The sequence below is a fragment of the Cryptomeria japonica genome, chromosome 10 (assembly GCF_030272615.1).
Source record: "Cryptomeria japonica chromosome 10, Sugi_1.0, whole genome shotgun sequence".
Lineage (NCBI taxonomy): Eukaryota > Viridiplantae > Streptophyta > Pinopsida > Cupressales > Cupressaceae > Cryptomeria > Cryptomeria japonica.
This window is the reverse complement of record NC_081414.1, coordinates 415,979,840-416,002,079: the sequence shown is the minus strand read 5'-3', so window position 1 is coordinate 416,002,079 and position 22,240 is coordinate 415,979,840. Positions and strand designations below refer to the sequence as shown.

The window sequence follows — 22,240 nt, the reverse complement described above, 5'->3', positions numbered from 1 at the left end:
GGATTGAGATTTGAGTATTTTGCTCCAAATGTAAAATGAAAAGCTAAAATACTAGATGCTATTGAAAATGATTGAATTTTAACCAAAATAACAAGATATTAGTTTGCTATGCTAAATGCTCTCTAAAATGCCTATAGGTTAAATGCATACAAGTTTTCAGGATCTGGATTATGAAGAAATGGGCTCTATTTATAGGAAAAATGGAGCAATGGATGGTTGAGATTGAGTAATCTCGACAAGGGTCATGATTGAATGGTATTCAATCCATGTGAGGACTTTCAACTCAATCCCATGTTGACAAGTGTCACCATGAGGAGGCTTGAGAGGAGAGATAAGGAGCATTAAATGCTTGAGGGGACATGATGGTTACCCTAGTCAAAGAAATAAATGCTTTGAAGAGACACATGGGTTACATGAGGGTTAAGTTAGGGGTCAAAGTCCTTAACCATGGGTGCAAGTTGAATTAACCATTAATGGTCATGTAAGAGCCATAAGTGGTTTGGAAGACTTTAGAGGTTAATTTGTTGAACACACAAAGCATTAATTGCTTTTCAAAGACTTTGGAGTCTTTGAGAAGTGTCTCCAATTTGCTTAGGAATGTGACAATATTTAGGGGATGGATTAGGTTAATTAGGAAGGGTTTAGAAGAATCTAGAAGGGGTTTAGGCATGCAAGTGGATTTTGTAGGAAAATGCAAGTGGGAGGAATTTTGGTATTTTCAATTAAAATAAAATCATTTATTTCAATAAAATAGTGTAAGTTGCATTTGGATAAATATTTAAATAAATATTAATTTATTTACATGAGAAAAAGAAGATAAAACATTAAATGCTTGAAGACTTTGAGGGAAACCATTAAAGGCTTAAGAAGACTCTAGAAGGAAGCCATTAAGTTTGAAGACTTTAAGGGAAACCATTAAAGGTTTCAAGTTGGTGAGGATAAATAAGATTTTAAATAAATAATTTATTTAAAATAGTTGTGCAACTTGCATTTGTAGGAAAATACAAGTGGGTGGAGGATAAAGGTGATTTAAATAAATGATTTATTTAAAATAGTTGTGCAATTTGCATTTGTAGGAAAATACAAGTGGGTGGAGGATAAAGGTGATTTAAATAAATAATTTATTTATTTAAATGTGAGAGGTGGGATTTTGGGAGAATTTAAATAAATATTAATTTATTTAAATGTGAGAGAAAATTTAATTAAATAAATATGATTTATTTATTTAATTAATGATCTGAATTTGGTTAAATGAATTAAATCAAATAAATTGAATAATTTATTTAATTAATAGGAGAAGAGGGTTAAGATGAATTAATTAAATATATTAATTTAATTAATTATTGATTGATGGTTAAATAATCAAATAAATACTAAATATTCATTTAATTAAGTGGACAGATTTATGTGACTACAGTTTCAGTTAGTTACAAGGTTTTGGAGTTGATATTCAGCAGTGCAACTTTAATTTAGACCCTCAGAAGGTGAGGATGATGTGTCAGGAGGCTGCTGGGTGGAATATCCATGTTCCTTGGCCTACAACAGTCCATAAACAGACCTGTAGCTCACTAATCCCTTGCTTTATTGAGGGTGATGGCTGGATGTATATGTAGATTTTTTCTTTCATTGGGAAGTGTGCATGGTGATGGGGAGAGAATTTTGAAGAGATTTCAAGCTGCTTTGTTCTGCAATTTCTCAAAACAACAGACTTGTGTTGTGCGTTGCACATGCTCCCTATCGCCAACAGGGTCCCCCTTCTTGTTTTTGAGCCTTTCATCTTTGCCCTGTTGAGTTTTGCGCGGAGTGTCTCGTGTCCTTTCGAGCGAGTCCGCGACTGGTCCGTAAAGTGATGGTATCGAAGAAAAGAATCAATGAATCCACTCGGCTAGTCTAGCCCTCGGGCACGAATGCCAAGAGGTTTGTTCGAAATTTTGAAAATCGCCTTGGATAGGCGTAAGGTGATGGAAATTGGCGAAGCCCGCCAAGCAAGAGCAGTGTGTCTAAAGGTCGCACGAGAACCAAAGTCACCATTTTTTTGCACAAAGAGCTATGAAGTAGATTGCATAAGGTTTGTCTCCGCGATGTTTGTGGGATTTGAGTAAAGGATGATTTTCGCCTGCTGATGAAGAAGCGAATTTCCTAACCAAAGTGCCGAGGTTGCGAAACTTGCCCAAACGCCTTGGAGCTCCGAAGCCTCCGAAATCCAAATTTGTAGAATCTGGCGAAAACTGGTCTGGAGTCTGAAATTTCGCTAAAGTTCCCAAAATTGTCTTATGGGCCGAATTTCGGACCCAGAGGCCAAAGGTTAAAATTTCACAAGGTTGAGAATTTGCTAAAATCACCCAGGGGACTGAATTTCGAACCCTGGGGTGAAAATTTCAAAATTCAAAGTTTCCTACTTGGTCCGAAAATGCTTTTTAAATATTGCAAAAGATGGGTTTAGGTCCGAAAATCACTTAACATGTCCATTTTCGAACCTTGGGGCGAAATGTGAACAATGTCAAAAGTTGCAAAGAGACCCTCCAAATCCGAAATTCACTTTAGACCTCCAAATTCAAACCCTAGCTCCGAAATTTCAAAATATGACAAATTTGCCAAAAACACGTTTAGCTCTGAAATTACTCCCAGTTTGCCAAAAAATGCTCGAAAACTCTGAAATCACTTAAGTCTCCAATTTCAGACCTTGGGGCGAAAACTGGAAAACATGAAATCTTGCAAAAAGTGGGTCAAGGTCCGAAAATCACTTAACACGCCCATTTTCGGACCCTGGGGCGAAAATTAGAGAATTTGAAAAAGGCGAAATCTTGCAAAAAGATCCTCAAGGTCCGAAATTCCCTTTAGACCTCCAAATTCGGACCCTAGCTCCAAAATTTCAAAATATATCAAATTTGCAAAAGATGTTATGAGGTCCGAAGTTTTTTTAAAAACTTGCAAAGAGTGGCGTAAGGTCCGAAATTGGTGCAAATTTGTAAAAGCACGTTTAGGTCCGAAGTTTTTGCGAATGGCATTTAGGTCCGAAAACCTTTTCTAACTCACAAAAATGCTTAAAAATCTCCAAAATCACAAACGGTGATGAATGCTCCGAAGTTTGTATAGAAGGCGTCCAGGTCCAGCTCCGAAGTCCTTGCAAAATCTCCGAAATTCGCCATAGACGCGAAAATCGCGAAGGACGCCATGGCTCCAAGGTTTGCATAGCTCGCAAGAGGCATTATTGGGTCCGAAGTTTGCCCTTAGGATTAAATAAAAGCAAAGTTTAAATTTCAAAGGGCCTCCATATCCCCAAGGCCGCGAGGTGGAAGATAGACACAGAATTTACAAAACTCTCCAGAAGGTCTGAAAATGAGAAGATAAAACGCCATTCAAATTTGATAAACCCCCTCCACGCTGCTACATTTCGTGTAAAGGAGACCACGTCCGAATTTGGAAGGCAAAGAAAGCTAATTTTGCGCGATTCATATTCAAGGTAAAACGCTGCATTAGCTATCCCAAATCATTCAAATTCAGATTGCCAATTACCCAGGGTAAAAACCATTTAAAATGATAAATTCTCTTTCGTCCAACAACCGCGAAAAATTTAAATCAAGGAGATAATCGTTGGAATTCGAAACTTTGCAGAATCGTCCATTCGCCTTCATGCAGCAAGGCCAGGCAATTCTTCGCCATCCGTTTCGTCAGGTAAGTACGCTCTGTCTTCCTTAATCATCTAAAATGCTTATAAATCAAACAGACGTATGTGCGAAATCTGATTAAAATGCCTAAATTTTTGAAATATGCATCTCTTTCGCTTGTAAAACGTTGTTCAAAGCAGTCAAAATTTGGAATTCAATCCTAAGGTTTAGCCAGAAATTGCATTTTCAAACTTAGGAGAATTTTTCATGTTTTGTCTCTGTTGAAAATTAATCCAAAATCCAGAAAACATTAAGTATAAATTCGCAATAAAAAATCTTCATGAATGTTGTGGTTAAAATTGATCAAGCCCTTTTTAGCTAGAAATGTCGCTCCATGTCCAATCTAAATTTGAATTAATCCTGACATGCTGGAATATTTTCTATCTAACCCGCCTTACTTATTTTGTATCACCTCGTAATCCGCATCCGACTGTGCAGGATAAATGCCTAAATCGGCAATAGAATCATAAAAAATGCTCGCTGCAGCCAAGACATCGCGAGCATCCAAATCAGATATCCCGCGCAAGGTTGAAAGGATGAAGTATCAATATCAGACAGGAGGATTGAGGGAGTCAAAAGTGCAGAGTGTCTAGGACAATGTCAGTGATACCGACCTTGGCCATATTGACATTCAAGACTTCAGGAATTGGGTCTTCTCACCTAACACATATGGCAAGCCTAGACAGATGGTGGAAAGTGGCATCGCCCAAGCGGCAGGATTTCCTCCAGCAATACAGAACTATGAGCTAGTGGTAGAGGCTGCCCGACATTATCAGCCAAATTCCAGACTGGTGCTCCTTGAGAACATGACCATCGCCAACTTCACTCCTGAGGCCATTGGCGATGCATTTGACATTCCCTTTCCAAACAATCCCACAGCCACAACTATAGATGAAGCACAAGGGGCTTATGATATGAATCCGGCCCGATACAAAGCACTGCTCAACGAAGAGTGGTACAAGGAGAAAAGGCCTCCAAGCGCCAGAATTGTGAAAAAGACCCCCAGAAGTGATTTTCATAATGAACATGGAGATATGGTCACATTACTCAGTCGAGTTATGGGACTCCCTAAATCCAACTACTTCACCATGGCCTCTTATTTGGTCTATATGTTCGCCAAGAACCAGCCGCTGCCAGGTTTGATAATGAAAGGTGAAATCGAGAATGGGCCTGATCAGGTAAAGGTCTATGATTGTTACCCGCAGTTGCATTACCAAGATATAGCTCAGAGGGAAAAGAGCAGCCCAGCTTATGCAGTTGGCCAATATGAGCGCGTCAATGACGCCTTCACAATGCGCCTGGTCAGGCTAATGCAGGGAGGATTACATATAAGGCTCTCAGAGAAAGCTACTATTCTAGTACAGAGGTATGGAGCCTGGTTCATTCAGTTCCCAAGGTTCTCCTACATCCGAATAGCAGGCTTTGATGGTGCCCCTCTCCGACTTCCACGATACCCAACCGACAAAGTAATTCTTATGGAGGTTGCAAGGCAGTCACGTCTGGCCGGCATCTTACTCAAAGAAAGTAAGCAAGCTAGATTCACATTCCCCATGATCATAGGCAACCATGATGTCCACCTGAAGACCCCTACCCTAGCAGAGGAATCCCTTGCAGAGTTGGCCTCTTATGGCCTATGGGACCATTTTCCAAGAAAATATTTCGATCATGATAATCTGGCAAAGAGAGCCCATGGCAGGCGGTACAGAGCAAAGGAATCAGTTGAAGACTATTGGAAGAATTGTTCTGATGACTACGAGGTCGGAAGGCGGGAATATTCTAGACTGAGTGTGCAGCAAATGCGACTCTTTGAATACCATCGTGTCCCAGATCAGCTCACAGATTCAGGGAATTGCCTCCAGGTCCGAGAATTTGAAGCAATAACGCATCTCTTGCCAGGCGTTGATTGGTCCTAGGACCCAATCACTGATTTCGAGGCAGTCATGGTAGCCCCAGCAAGGTACACAGATCAATGGTTACATCAACAGATTGAGAGGCTAATTCACGAAGGAGTCCAACTCACCTACCACCTAATGGGTAGCCTTGATTCTTAGTCCTCCGAAGATGGGGGAACGTCTAGTACACCCCGGGAAGAAACTGAGAAACCAGAGAAAAGAAAGAAGGCTAAGGCTTGCAGAGGGACTCGGACGTCCAAAAGAACAAGAAGGGAGAAGATTCCTATAAGGAGACCAGAGGTCACGTCATCGTCAAGGGACCCCAGTTCGTCCGACGATGTAGTGGAATTAGATCATATACCTGCTCCGCCTTCTCAAAGTGACATTGATGCGTTTGGAACTGATGATCCTCCTGTGCCTGACATGCTGGAAGCTGAGCTAAGAGCCCTCGAATCGACCGAACTGGGCAACCAAATAGAGGAAGGAGAGATTCCATCCACCTAGGGGGTCAAAGTGCATGAACCCACTCAACAGAGCCGCTACGAGTTGCTGCTCCACAATACAGCCAAAGATGACTCCACCGTCGAAGGAGAACAAAGGTTAGATGAGACTCATGAGCTTGAAAGAACTGAAGAATGTCATAACCCCTCTTTAGACATTGGATTATTGTGATTAAATAAATACGATAATTAAAACATTTATTAAATAACATCTAATAATATTAGAAAATCGTCTCATTTATGAGACTTGACAATTTTCCTCTAAGGTTGAAAGACGACGAGTAGGGACTTACGCAATATCGGTTCGAGTGGAGATGATGGGTAGTTTGATAATAGTCATCAGTTATGGTTAGTAGCGATTAAGGAATAATATCGATTATCATAAGGAAGGAGTTAACAGTATCACCAATGTAAATTTATTAAATAATAAATAAAGAGGAAATAAATCATTAAATATGGATTAATTAAAATATTAATAGATTTAATACATATAAAATAATAAAAGAAAAGTATTATCAAACAAATGATTAAATTGGTAATACATATGATATATTAAATAATAATGGAAAGTATTATAAAGTAAATGGTTAAAATGTTAATGGGTCTAATAAAGTAAATGATATTATAAGTGAATGGCATTATAAAGTAAACGATTAAAATACCATAAAGAATATAAAAAACAAAGAAATATATTTAATACTAAAGACTACCCACCCTACCTCGCATGAAGTGATGCTAAAGACTACCCTTGCATCCCTTTGCATGGAAAGGGACCCATGGAGGGATGCAACCTTTCCCCTCCACGGGATATATAAAAAGGGAGGTCAGCGCAAGGATAAGGGGAGAGGAGGTGGACAGGGAAAGGAGTTTAGAAGGAAGTCTGGGAAAGGAGCAGACTGCGAACAGCAAGGGTAGAAATAGAAACCACTGCTGCAGTTTACTAACAGGTAAGTAATGAATATTGTAATTTATATGTTAATGAATGAAAATTTTTTAAAATACATGTTAATAAATGAATATCTTAATGTATATGTTAATGATTATAATTAAATGCATATTTAATATATATGTTTCTGAATATAAGTAATGAATACTTTAACATATATGATGATGAATGGTTTTTTTATATGTTAATGAATATGTGTAAATATGTTAATGAATAGGTGTAGATATATGTAATAAATACATATTAATGAATGGTTAGGAATAGTTATTATAATTGTGAATATATGATAATGGATATCCACGAATATATGTTAATGGAATTTGTCTTGTTTTCTATCTGCATCCTAACCGGATCTGCTCATTCGAGCATTCATTGCCTTTGGCATAAAGGTTGCATATTTCAAAGTTTATATCAGAAACAGCACCAAGATATTGCACGAGTTTCAAGTACAAATCAGAGACAGCAATCGTACTTCATCACTATATGTGATTGAAGTGAATTATCAGCATATTACCATTGCCAGATTAGACACAGGTCTTGTAGCATTATTGCTATAATCCACAAAGGAGATTCAAAGCATATATTCCATAGTCACACATCAGAAAGAGCAGAATTCTCTTTACTTCTGCAGATTGGAGATACTATGCAGACCTACATGGAGGAAATCGACTATGGGTTAGATCGTTGAACATAAGGATCGTCCAGATCAGATCGAAACTGTTATTAATTAACATCTTTATTCTTGCTGGTGCGTATGGGAATTTGTTTAATATGTATGCTTATATATATATGAAGTTCGATAATGTTCTTCTACAAAATATAATAATAATAATAATAATAAAATAGTAATATAATAATAATAATAATAATAATAATAATAATAATAATAAAATAGTAATATCAGTATGGACTGCAATATGATGACAGCTAAACTTAGTTACACATACAGTGGCAAACCAAATCTGACGTGCGTCAAATCTATCTGCCTTTACAACCACTAAATATGGTAATGATTCTTGATTTAAGCAACAGTATATTAATAACTTATATAATAAGTAATTAGTAGATACATAAATATCACCAAAACAAAGTATTTATTAATTGATTGATAATAATAAGTATTTATTAATTAAAAATTAATGAATGCGTAAATGATTTATAAATCAAAAAATATGAATAATTATTTAGTATGGTGAGTTAGCTAGTACTTGATGGACTAAAGAAAAGGTAGAACATCCTAGGTTGGATTCATGTTAAGATAGTTTTGTCTCTTAATCGATTTAGTTAAGTTATAAATATATTGGAAATCAATTAATTACGGTTAAAACGGTCTTGAACCAAGTAGGGGACATTACAAATGGTATCAGAGCTATGATCTTGCCATCCTGTAGGGTAAGATTGAATCAACGAATTATTCTAGTCAATAAACAGAGGCAAATACCATGACCGATAAGCCATCTTGTAAGATGAATTTAAAATATATTATTATCAGCCAAATAGATATTGAATGGGTATGACTTCAGAATAATTCAAATTAGAATTGTGGATAACTAGGCATATCTATGTGGCATTTAAAATACATAATATATATATATATATATATATATATATAATGATAATGACAAAATATATATATATATATATATAACAAATAAGCTAGCATTTAAATTGAGAATAAATTAATCATAAATTCAATATGAACCATTAGTGAAAAGGGGTAGAGCAATGAGGACAGCAGATGTTAGGCCTCTGTCAGGTACATCACCCGCTATGGCAACTGTAGGTCTGCCATTAGTGAGGCCAAGGGGGAGGAAACCGCTCTTTGGCCTGATAAGCGCTACAGGCGTCTCATTGTGTCTAAATCCTTTTGATCTCACTGAGGAAGTGAATATAGAGAAGGCTAATGCATACACAAATATTTATTGGAATTACAAGTCAGTATTAAATGGCATTATTAATGTGATTTTAAGATCACAAGGATTAGTTCCATAAAGAAACCATGGATTAATTAGTAAGTAATGATGAATGGATAAATCGCATACCCAAACCCAGTAAGATACAAGGGAATAGGGTCATGGGATAGCAGGAACTAGGCCTCTGTCAGGTAGGCAACCCACTGTGGATGACTGAAGATCTGCCACAAGTTGGGCCAAGGGGGAGTGTACCGGCCAAGGGGGAATGTACCGCTCTTGGGCCTGATAAGCGCTACGGGCATCCTATTACACCTACTTCTCCTTGGTCTCACTAGGGAATGAGTATGGAATTATCTCATTGATAATAGTATAATCTTAAAGAAATTGACTAATAATAGATGTATACTTCACATTCACCACTAGTGTGGGAGAGAGATAGAGCAATGAGGTCAGCAGAAACTAGGCCTCTGTCAGGTAGGCAACCCGCTGTGGATGACTAGAAGTCTGCCATCAGTTGGGCCAAGGGGGAGTGTACCGCTCTTGGGCCTGATTAGCGCTACGGGTGTCTCGTTGTGTGTAAATCTTTTCTCTTTCATTAATGGCAAATAGGGAATTAAGCCATGTCCATTTAATTAACACTTGAGGAAAGTATCCAAACATTCTGCTATCTATCCTCTTTGTCGATATGGCTATTCAGACTCATTATATTTACTCCATTTGAAATTCTTAAATACTATACCTGAGATCACAAACTAGATTGAGTGTTTATGTTTTTTTTCATCAAGCTGGTGTTGATTTATGTTTCTACTCATAGAAATTTCACAATGTGTGTATTCACATGTATACTCCGTCTTTGCATATATGTATGCTTCGTGTTTTCCATGTGTATGCTCTGTGCCTTCCACGTGTATGCTTCGTGTTTCCCATGCATCTGCTCTGTGTTGTTTAACTCATGTTGGTAGATGACTTAATTGAGGAAATTAAAATAAACTTTTGCTTGAACAAGCAAATTCAGGAAGGGCGGACTGTCATAACCCCTCTTTAGACATTGGATTATTGTGATTAAATAAATACGATAATTAAAACATTTATTAAATAACATCTAATAATATTAGAAAATCGTCTCATTTATGAGACTTCACGATTTTCCTCTAAGGTTGAAAGACGACGAGTAGGGACTTACGCAATATCGATTTGAGTGGAGATGATGGGTAGTTTGATAATAGTCATCAATTATGGTTAGTAGTGATTAAGGAATAATATCGATTATCATAAGGAAGGAGTTAACAGTATCACCAATGTAAATTTATCAAATAATAATTAAAGAGGAAATAAATCATTAAATATGGATTAATTAAAATAAGGTTAACATTAATAAATAATTAAAATATTAATAGATTTAATACATATAAAATAATAAAAGAAAAGTATTATCAAACAAATGATTAAATTGGTAATACATTTGATATATTAAATAATAATGGAAAGTATTATAAAGTAAATGGTTAAAATGTTAATGGGTCTAATAAAGTAAATGATATTATAAGTGAATGGCATTATAAAGTAAACGATTAAAATACCATAAAGAATATAAAAAACAAAGAAATATATTTAATACTACAGACTACCCCCCCCTACCCCGCACGAAGTGATGCTAAAGACTACCCTTGCATCCCTTCGCGTGGAAAGGGACCCGTGGAGGGATGCAACCTTTCCCCTCCACGGGATATATAAAAAGGGAGGTCAGCGCAAGGATAAGGGGAGAGGAGGTGGACAGGGAAAGGAGTTTAGAAGGAAGTTTGGGAAAGGAGCAGACTGCGAACAGCAAGGGTAGAAATAGAAACCACTGCTGTAGTTTACTAACAGGTAAGTAATGAATATTGTAATTTATATGTTAATGAATAAATATTTTAATATACATGTTAATAAATGAATATCTTAATGTATATGTTAATGATTATAATTAAATGCATATTTAATATATATGTTTCTGAATATAAGTAATGAATACTTTAACATATATGATGATGAATGGTTTTTTTATATGTTAATGAATATGTGTAAATATGTTAATGAATAGGTGTAGATATATGTAATAAATACATATTAATGAATGGTTAGGAATAGTTATTATAATTGTGAATATATGATAATGGATATCCATGAATATATGTTAATGGAATTTGTCTTGTTTTCTATCTGCATCCTAACCGGATCTGCTCATTCGAGCATTCATTGCCTTTGGCATAAAGGTTGCATATTTCAAAGTTTATATCAGAAACAGCACCAAGATATTGCACGAGTTTCAAGTACAAATCAGAGACAGCAATAGTACTTCATCACTATATGTGATTGAAGTGAATTATCAGCATATTACCATTGCCAGATCAGACACAGGTCTTGTAGCATTATTGCTATAATCCACAAAGGAGATTCAAAGCATATATTCCACAGTCACACATCAGAAAGAGCAGAATTCTCTTTACTTCTGCAGATTGGAGATACTATGCAGACCTACATGGAGGAAATCGACTATGGGTTAGATCGTTGAACATAAGGATCGTCCAGATCAGATCGAAACTGTTATTAATTAACATCTTTATTCTTGCTGGTGCGTATGGGAATTTGTTTAATATGTATGCTTATATATATATGAAGTTCGATAATGTTCTTCTGCAAAATATAATAATAATAATAATAATAAAATAGTAATATAATAATAATAATAATAATAATAATAATAATAATAATAATAATAATAAAATAGTAATATCAGTATGGACTGCAATATGATGACAGCTAAACTTAGTTACACATACAGTGGCAGACCAAATCTGACGTGCGTCAAATCTATCTGCCTTTACAACCACTAAATATGGTAATGATTCTTGATTTAAGCAACAGTATATTAATAACTTATATAATAAGTAATTAGTAGATACATAAATATCACCAAAACAAAGTATTTATTAATTGATTGATAATAATAAGTATTTATTAATTAAAAATTAATGAATGCGTAAATTATTTATAAATCAAAAAATATGAATAATTATTTAGTATGGTGAGTTAGCTAGTACTTGATGGACTAAAGAAAAGGTAGAACATCCTAGGTTGGATTCATGTTAAGATAGTTTTGTCTCTTAATCGATTTAGTTAAGTTATAAATATATTGGAAATCAATTAATTACAGTTAAAACGGTCTTGAACCAAGTAGGGGACATTACAAAGAACAACCATCACATGAAGATGTCAAACAGTTGTTCAGTGAAATAGGAGAAAATTCAGCTGCAAGCAAAGAACTTCGCACCTCTTTCACTCCTCTGGTAGCAGAGCAGCTGCGAATCTATGGTGAGTCGGCTGAGAACATCAAAGAACATAATGCAGACTTAACCTTATTATCAGCCCAGACAGTGCCTCAAGAATGGTTGATTGCCAGAGCCCAGCGTAAGGCCGCCACCAAACCACCTATTGATCTAGAGGATATCTTCTCGTGCATAGACCAATCAAAAGCTAAGGGGAAGAAAAAGCCCAAGGCATATTCTAGAGTGGCCAAAGACGAGCAAAGGTACCGCACTCTCCACATTGCCACCCCGCCTATAGACAAGCCAACAAATCGGATTACATTGGCAGATTATAGCATCACAATTGTCCCCATCGGATGAGCCACTAAAGAGCAAGAAAAAGAAGAATTTAAGGATTCAGTGCGGAATATACTCAGGCAGCTCGAAGAGATAACGGCTGAAAAGGACATGTATCGGGCTCGTGCTAAGCAATCCGAGGGATACATCGATCAGCTCCTAAGGCCACTACACAATGCCTCCGAATCCCATATTCCCCCGATGGCATTGGCGCAAAAGACCACAACAGAATTTGAAGGAGCACAGGACACCGCAAGGGCCATCAGGGAATGGATACAAGACATCAAGAAAAGGGGAGAGCGAATCCTTAAGGAAGTAAAAGAAATGGCCCTCCATCGAGAGCTCACTCTAGTCAAGTTATTAGAGGTAAAGAGGGAATCCCTCCACTTGCACGAAGTGGCTACCACTACCCTTCCCCTCATGAGAGCTCTTTTTTGGACATGCGCAGATTCCTACGTTGTCCGCCATCCTAGATCCTCATAGTATCAGTGCTCTTAAGGAATGGTACTGGACTATCACCATGAAGAATGACACCAAAGAAATTATTGACAAAGAGAGTGATGCATGTGAAGTGATTCTGGGAAACATGCAAGAACTAGGTAAGACCATCCTCCGATCAATGGTTTTGGGATGGATAAACGACTTGTCCGATAATGCAATCCAGCCGGACTGGGAAGAAAGATTGGGAACGGATAGGATTACCTATTCCGCTAAGGACTTGAGTTTTGCTGGTCAGTTCTGTTCAGACATATTATGCTTTGAGTGTAATCGCTCTAGTTGGAAGGACGGTTTAAAGCACGTGGACCAGTATCTCGAAGGCATGCAATACAAAATTCGCCATCCTCCCATGCCTCCGTTCAGTCTGCTTTTCCAGTTATGCATCAAGTTCCAGGAATACGTTCGTGAGGAACGGGCAGCAGGTCATGATCTATAGCGGGAATATTTGCATGGCGAAGATCAATTTCTAGAAAAGGAGTGTGAGACTGAGATAGAGAAAGTGATTTCTCAATAGTGCTTTTTTCGCTCTAAATCTTAAAAGTGCACTTTTGCACCAAAAGGTGACATTTGACTTCTAGTCAACAAAATGTAAAACTTTATTGATACACCTTTTTGGATTATTTCAAATTGATTTAATTATCCCTTTTTGGGTAGTTATTGCCCATTTTGGGGTGGTTGTTGATATTTGCATCCCATTTATGGGTATGGGCAGCCATGCTTTATGGATGAATCTGGGCCACTTGTTTAGATTAAATCTAGGCCATTCGTCCTTTTTTGAAGTCTATTTAAGGGACTGGTTTTCCCTTATTTTGTAAGAAGTTCTTGGATTGTTGCAAAAGCCCTGGCGAAATTTTACAGGAATTAATGCAAAGATTAAGACTGTTTTCAAGTTTCCTTGTAAGTGCATGGTCTCCTTCTTCACTTAATTTAGAAATCTTTCAATTATGTTTATTTCCTTTACATAGCATTTTCAAGCAAGCATCTGATAGAATCCTTGCAATCCACACCATTAGGGAACGACTGATTGCCTTTCTCTCTGCATGGTTAATCTGGACCTTTCATGCTTAGTTCGATTATCAAACACATACTATGAATGTCAAAGTTCTAATGTTGTACTTGATAACATGAAAATCTTGTTTTTCCTTTGAAGATTGCACTGGATTTATGCAAACATTGTGCTTAAGTAGCTGGTGATGTTTAATCTAGTTTCTTGGAGGTGTCTGTCTGCTTGACTGAATTTGCTATCTTAGTTAGAATTCACATTTCATGTCTCTCTCTCTCTCCCTATCCTTCCCTCCTTTTTCCCCTTTTTTATCTAGCAAATCTGCAGTCCCATTAAAACAGTATCAACTTAACCAAAATCATTTGATAGAAAGATTATAAAAGTTCCAGGGAACTTATCTATAAATTACCCATTCAACGTAAGTCCCCCTTGTGTTTCCAGCATAAACACATCAGACCACTGAGAGATCCCGCAGTCAAGACCTGACGAAATAAACCTTGAGGTTATCCCCTTTGATCAAAATGTAGAAAATAGCATTAGGGATTCCCTTATTTCAAGAGAGGTTAGGATACTCAGCTGGTTATTCTATTTTGCGTTTCCCGTATGGAGTTTGCAACAATGCGATTTCAGACATGTCAGCAACTTGTAATATGGATTTCTAAATTAACAGTCTTGAAGAATCCTATTCCACAATCCTGTTCTTGTTTCCTACATACATATTATCATGTTTATCCTTGTATTTACATCTTTGTGTGGATGGAGTTCCATCAAACAAAAGTAACCGTGCATGAATGAATGCCAATGTGTAATATCAGACCTCATAACAGCAATATATCTCTATTCTGGTAAGTTTATGATTATTGATTTTATTGGGCGAAGCTTTCAAAAAAAAAAACTAGGGTGTTTATTACAATTCAGCAAAACAAAGCTTGTTAAACTATTGAAATCACTTAACTCACAACACAAACACTTTCAAGGATGATAGCTTAATGAACAACAACTTTAGCAATAGGCAATCTCAAAAGTAACTATAGTGAACCTAGTGCATGAAGGCATTTGTTTATGCTATTTACAAAACAGTGCATGAAAATAAATTAAGGAAATTCACTGAACTTCCACCCCAAGGATAGCTTGGTTGCATGAATGCAAGGTTTATTATAAATTACCCCAACCACTTAAAACAAATTTAAAGTATGTAACTATCATTTAAACTAACAGGATTATTACAAAAATACAAATAATAAAGTTATCCAAAGTTCACATTATTTTCATGAAAACAAATATAAGAATAGATTCTTCTGTAATGTCCCTACTAGTTAGAGATCATTAACCTACAAAACAGATTGTTAGAACATAACAAACATATATATATATATATATATATATATATATATAAGTACTCCAAATTGCAATCTAACTTCAATGCTTAATTAATATAATCATAATTCCTATCTAAAAAAAGGATACAATGCCATACGTAAGTATGTCCTTAGGTGGCCGTGAGGCTCACCTTCTTGGAACCCCTTGGTCCCAAGCCCTCCAGGAAATCGAAGATGAATTCGAATCCTGTCTTGGGTGTAACCTCTTACACCCAAGCCCTCCAAGGAAGACCCTTGCTTTTCCTTGCCTTGGGTGATGCCTTCATCATCCAAGTCCTTAGAGGGGATCGGTCTGACCTTTGAGTCCTGTCTTGGGTATAACCTCTTACACCCCAAGCCAGCCAAGGAAGACCCTTGCCTTTCCTTGTCTTGGGTGATGCCTTCATCATCCAAGTCCTCAAGGGGAAGTGACCAGATCCTTCTCTCCTTGGTTGAGTTTTAGTCAACCAAGCCATACATTTGCATAATAGTTTCAGTTCATAAACGATCCTTTATGTTACATGAATTCTTAATGCATTCTTTAATTAATTTATATATATATATACATCAACATGATTTTCCATCCTTCACATTTGCAATATGTTTCTTAAAATACCTTATATTCATAATCCCTCTTGATATGCAACTTATGTATATAACATTTACAAGATTACATTTTATCCCTATTTTATGACCAGTGACTACTATACCTTATGATGTGTATAAATATTCACTAGACCCCCATGAACATTACTTATCAATGGACCTTACCCATTACCCATTGTTCATTAATTAATACTAACTAATATTAATGAGCCTTAACCTTAATACTACCTATTAATATTAGTAATAATAAAAGCCTTCAGATTTTATACCTTTAATTTAATTTGGGATAGGACTCTTACCTTGCTGTCCGCTGACCTCCTTCCTTTTCCCTGTCGTGTGCTGCCTCCCTTCCTCCTTTGACCGCAGCCTCCCTTTATAACTTGTGAGGGGTTGTGTCCCCCCCCCACGGGCCCCCTTCCGCATGAAGGGGTGCGGAGGTAACCGTAGCCTAGGCTGCGGTTACCTACGCACCACTTCGTGCGGAGGTACCCAGCCTGTTTGGGATACCACGTTCCCCCCATTGAATATTAATATATAAAATATAAGTGTTAATTGCATTTCATATAATATTTCCTTTTAATTATTAATTGCATTTCATATAATATATTATTTCTTTTTAATATATTAAATATTAATTGCATTTCATATATTATTTCTTTTTAATATATTAAATATTAATTACATTTCAAAAGAATATAATTTCCTCTCTTTGTTTTTAAATATATACATTTCTTTTAAATATATTTGATATTACATATCAAGAATATATTTAAATACCTTTCCATTGAAATATTAACTATTTAAATAACTTTCCCTTTATTAAATAAATTAAATATATTTCCTTTAGATTATTTATTTCAATTTTATTCCTTTACAATATCCTTAACCCTACAAGTGATTTTACATCTTGCGATACCGTAGGGGTTATCACATCTTTCTGAAAATAAATTTCTCTTTTCAAAAGCACACTTCAGCCAAAAATAATGACTTATTTTGCAAATTCACTTGAACTTGAATCTCCCATTTCAACATGCTTCAAAAATCTCTCAAGAAACATTCTCCTAAGAGATGGGTTCATGTGAACAATTACCTGTGGAACATGGGTCAATGAGTTTGACTGAAAGTACTACACAATTCAATCTTAATAGCAACAGCACACTGTAGAAAATACCTCTTACTTATCAGTATCAAAAAAAATCAATTTTTAATGTATGTTTATCTCTCTTTCACACATTGTATTTGGCATGAAATAACAATTTTTCAACATTCTTTAATTTTCTGGATTCTTTTCATCTTAATTCTGGATTCTTTTCATCTTAAACCCAAGTATTTGAAGTCCATTTACATTTTCAGTATTCCAAATCAATGCACATGGATTCCTACTATTGTCCAATTTATGGATAACTACGTAACATTTTGTGAGAGTGTATTAATTGTTTTTCTAGTTATATAGGATTCTGCACATTCCATTCATATTATAGCTTTAGAATCTCTTGATTTTGAAGCATTCTTAGTCCTAGCATATCTTTGACAGATAGAAATGGATCAATCACTCTACCACATATGCAAAGATAAACTATTCTATAGAAGATTTTAGCAGAAACGTAGAATGATATTTGATGAATAGGAATGGCATCGTTACTCACATTTGTAATGTACATAGCCCTTAACATACTCAAACTTGATAAATATTGAAATATCTGTATGGAAATTGAAGTGTTTGGAACATAGGATGTATTAACCTAAAAAATAGATATAGTACAGAAACATTGAAGGCGCATTTGTTTAACTCAATGGTTCATGTATATTCTTACTGATTCCATCAATAATCCACAAATTAAAGATAAGTGCATCACATCTCATCTTCATGACTGTACATGATACCACAAACCTAATTGTTAAATTACAGTCATGTTAATATATAATGAAACCTGATTGTTCTCCCTAGGGTATTTTAAATGCATGTGTGCATCATATATCTAATGACTTCCATAGGCATCTAAGTTTCAGGGCATTGTGAGACTAAAATTTCTTAATTCCTTAGTATCAGTTTTAGGAGATGACCTGGTATAATTTGGAATATGTTTCATATATGAAAATTGTATTCATATACGTTGTTTTGCTAGAAGGAAGTTCAATTGTTAAAGAAATATAGAATTGAATTTCTCGTTTACTTTTCGTTGGTGAAAATTTTTGTAAACTTGTGAGGTTTACAATATGGTGGTTTCTGCCACAGTACGTGAGATTGAATCCCTCCTAATTATAAGGGAAGGCTCCCCTTTTCTTATTACTCTAACTCTTTTATTATTTCCTTTCCTCAATAATCCATGTTCTCTATTTCTCTTATTTGTCATATAAGTTATGCTTTGCTTATGATATGCGCAGTGGGCATCGTATTGGTACAGCAGAGATAGAATCTGCTCTTGTTTCACATGTACACTGTGCTGAAGCAGCTGTGGTTGGGGTAGAGGATGAGGTATACCTTATAATTAATTAAGAAGTATATCTATTTTCGCATGCTCAAAATGTGTCCCTTTTATAGACTTTAATAAGATATATATCTATAATAATTAGTGTTCATATTTTCAGGTTAAAGGTCAAAGTATTTACGCTTTTGTGACATTGGTTGAAGGTGTTCAATCTAGCAATGAGCTTTGTGAAAGGCTTAAATCAACTGTTCGAAATCAGGTAGTGTATTTTTCAAAATTGATATCTATTTCGAACACAGTGTCTTTCATAACTTTGAACTCAAGAAACTCTACTTTTAGATAAAAATACATCACAATGGAGAAATCTTTGCATTTTATTAGGACATGTATGTGTCTTCATTTATTGGGATAGTGTAATGTCCCTACTAGTTAGAGATCACTGTCCTGCAAAACAGACTGTTAGAATGCAACAAATATATATGTAACTAATCTAATTTGCAGTTAAACTTCAATTATTTAATTAAAACTAATCTCAATTCTTATTTAATAAAAAGGATATGAGTGCAGTATTGGGACATGTCCTTAGGTGGACGTGAGGCTCGCCTTCTTGGAACCCATCTTGGTTCCAAGCCATACCAAGAAATCGATGGATAATTCGATTCCTGTCTTGGATGTAACATCTTACATCCAAGCCTACCAAGGAAGACCATCATATATGATCAATTCCTTGCCTTGGATGATGCATCTCATCATCCAAGTCTACCAGAGAGAACCGGCCAGATCCGTCTCTTCTTGGGTGAGCTTTTGACACCCAAGCCATCAGATACATGCATATAAATACTTAGTATATACTGCCTACCAGGGATTATCATAATCCCTGAATTACGCTAAGGGAATTTTCTCCCAATAGCCTCCCTCATATAGCCACATTATTCATATAACATTCTACAATTCATTATCATTTTTTAATCCATAATTTATGCCTACATTTACATATTTCTTAATTATCATTATTGATCCTACAAACATACATATATCCTGCATACATACATTTATATATTGGTACATATACATGAGACAATATAATTATAAGACTATAACTCTATCAAAGAGATTCGTGATCTATCACCTATGACAGATCTATTATAAACATATATGTGTGTGTGTGGCACACACGTCCACACACATATATACATATATATCCCTATGGCGCACAAACTGACAGCTTAGCCACACACACCTCCACACACATATATACATATATACATATATATCCCTGTGGAGTACAAACTGACAGCTTACCGTTTTTGCAGTCTGTTGGCGCAACCTTTCTTCCTCTCGTTTCCCCTTATTCCCATCCTCTCTTGGGAAACAACCTATTGACTGGATTTAGACTGCCCCTCTTGGAAACAAGTCCATCACCTCTCCTTAGTTAATGACAAGAATATTTTAAAGTAATTTCACTCTTATACTGATTTTACGATCTAATATTGTTATTTGTCTTGATCAAACATTATATATATATATATATATATATATATATATATTGAAAGATCCCAAATGGATCCTTTTGTTGTTGCTGCTATAAATTCTAAATTAAACATACTATATTTTTGTAATTTTCCGGTGATCTTATAGAATAGACAGAAGTTGCAGAAAGGGATTGTTTCTTTTTGGGTTTTGATATTATAAGTAAAGTAATTGATAAATAGCAACAACTGTGAAATAAAACAGTAAACAATGTTCATATGTAAGAACACTTAAGCAATCTGAAAATACTGCAAATTATACCAGGCAAATAACCTAGTTTTGTATTCAACAAGAATCCATACATTAATTTGGAGCTGTTCTCAAACTGGATTGATGCCAGATGGAGGAATATTACTGGCAACGAACAAGGAAGACCAAATAAGTTGAATACAACCCTTCAAGCCAACATACAAACAAGGTGTGGTTGCAAAGGAGGCGTGGAAGCTGCTGCAAATCACGTGCTAGCTGAAATAGACCAGCTGCCCTGTTGAAACCCCCAATATGCACGTTGAATCTTCAGGCCAAGAAGATGTGTCTTCTACCTCTGACAATCTCTGTGCAATCCTGGATAAATCCACTGTCAACTCCTACTGAGGGCTATGTCCCAGCAAGTTCAGACCTGGGGTTTACGTCCCAGACCAAAATCACTCTTCCAGAGCAATTCCCAAATTCGCAAGTTTCAAAATGATTAAAGATGCTATCAATTAGGTTTTCATCTCCTTATAACTCCTTTCCCTTTGCAAGTCGAACCCTAAAGAATAATAAAGCTTGCACTTTATAATTGAAGTGACACTTTCCCAATTATGGCGTCAAACTATAGAAAAATATCACTTTATTGAGAATAAATAGCTTCAAGCATCCAAAAAGACTCCGGGAGGTGAGAATCATGTAGCAAAGTTCAAGACCTTTCCAACGAGCTATAACACATAGGCATATCAAACCAGATGAAGCCAAAAACCCCTTATTACTCCGAAATGGCTATATACATAGCCTTATTTTAATTTATTTAATCGCTAACTTAGGAAATATTTAAATATATTAAAATATTTCTATAAATCCAATAATAGCCCAAAATAACCAACCAAACATGAATCTGACTTTGTCACCTGTCTGTGACTGATGCCGGACAAGATGGGCCAACTGGCAGTCCCATCCCTAAAATCTAGGGATGCTCCTAGAAACTAGGAAACACACCCAATCTTCCTAAAACTGAAACCATGGTATGGTCCCGTGGAACCTCAAATATGGAAACTACCACAACCTCCTAAAAAGTAGGGAATCGCCCTAAAAAGTAGGAACCTCTCTCCAAACACCTGTAACTGCTCAAAAGGATCCTTCTCTACTCCTTGGTCCCCTAGGTGGTCATTCAGTCAACTGCCAATTCTCCCTAAAAAATAGGAGACCTCCCTAAAATGTAGGAACTATCATCTGAAGGTCCAAAACATCTCACAAAGCCCCTACAAAGCTCCATGACCCTCAGAATGAGTCCCTTAACCATGTCATTGACCTACGGGAACTCGAATGGTAGGTCAACCCCTGCTCATCTCATGTCACCTAGAAAAGGGGACATTACATATATATATATACATAAATAGATGAATCAAATGATATTACCTATTATAAATTATTAACACTACCATTGCCTAAACAGTAATTATTAGTCTATCTAGAGGTTGTAAGGAAGACAGATCTGACATGCGTCAGATCTGGTCTACCACTATATATGATACTAAATATGACTGTCATACATATTGCAATCTATAAATATTTAATAATATTTATATTTATATTAATATTCATATATCACTATTACTATTACATTCTGCATAAAACATTGTCAAGCTTCGTATATTAAGCATACGTAATAAGCACATCCCCATGCATACCACCCAACAATGATGTTAGTGCCCGTAACTTAATAATAATTCTGATCTGGTCTGATCGCTGACTGCATAATATATATATTCCCGCAAATTTGAAAATGCTTATCTTCCCTCCGTGTCCTCCCCTTTACTTTGCGGATGTCTTCCTTAATACCCCGTGGAGGGGAAGGGTTGCGTCCCACCACGGGGTCCCTTCCGCGGGAAGGGGTGTGACAGTGGTCGCAGCCCAGGTTGAGACTCACGTCCCACCACTTCCCGCATGGGGGGGGTAACCGTGGTGTTAGCTCTCCCCGTTTATATCACAATTCTATTTAATATACTTTATATAATAAACTTAGCTTATACAATTTAATATTTAACATTATTTAATATA

At 36.0% G+C, this 22,240-nt stretch overlaps 1 protein-coding gene across 10 annotated transcripts in view; it reads left to right on the top strand.

Annotated features, from left to right (window-relative positions):
* LOC131034092 (acetyl-coenzyme A synthetase, chloroplastic/glyoxysomal) overlaps positions 1 to 22,240 on the top strand; it is a 301,799-nt gene that overhangs the window by 225,547 nt on the left and 54,012 nt on the right. For all 10 annotated transcript variants that reach the window (XM_057965460.2, XM_057965458.2, XM_057965464.2 and 7 more), the window contains 2 exons: positions 18,411 to 18,501; positions 18,615 to 18,713. In XM_057965460.2, coding sequence (XP_057821443.1) covers positions 18,411 to 18,501; positions 18,615 to 18,713 — 190 coding nt within the window. The remainder of the gene's footprint in view (positions 1 to 18,410; positions 18,502 to 18,614; positions 18,714 to 22,240) is intronic.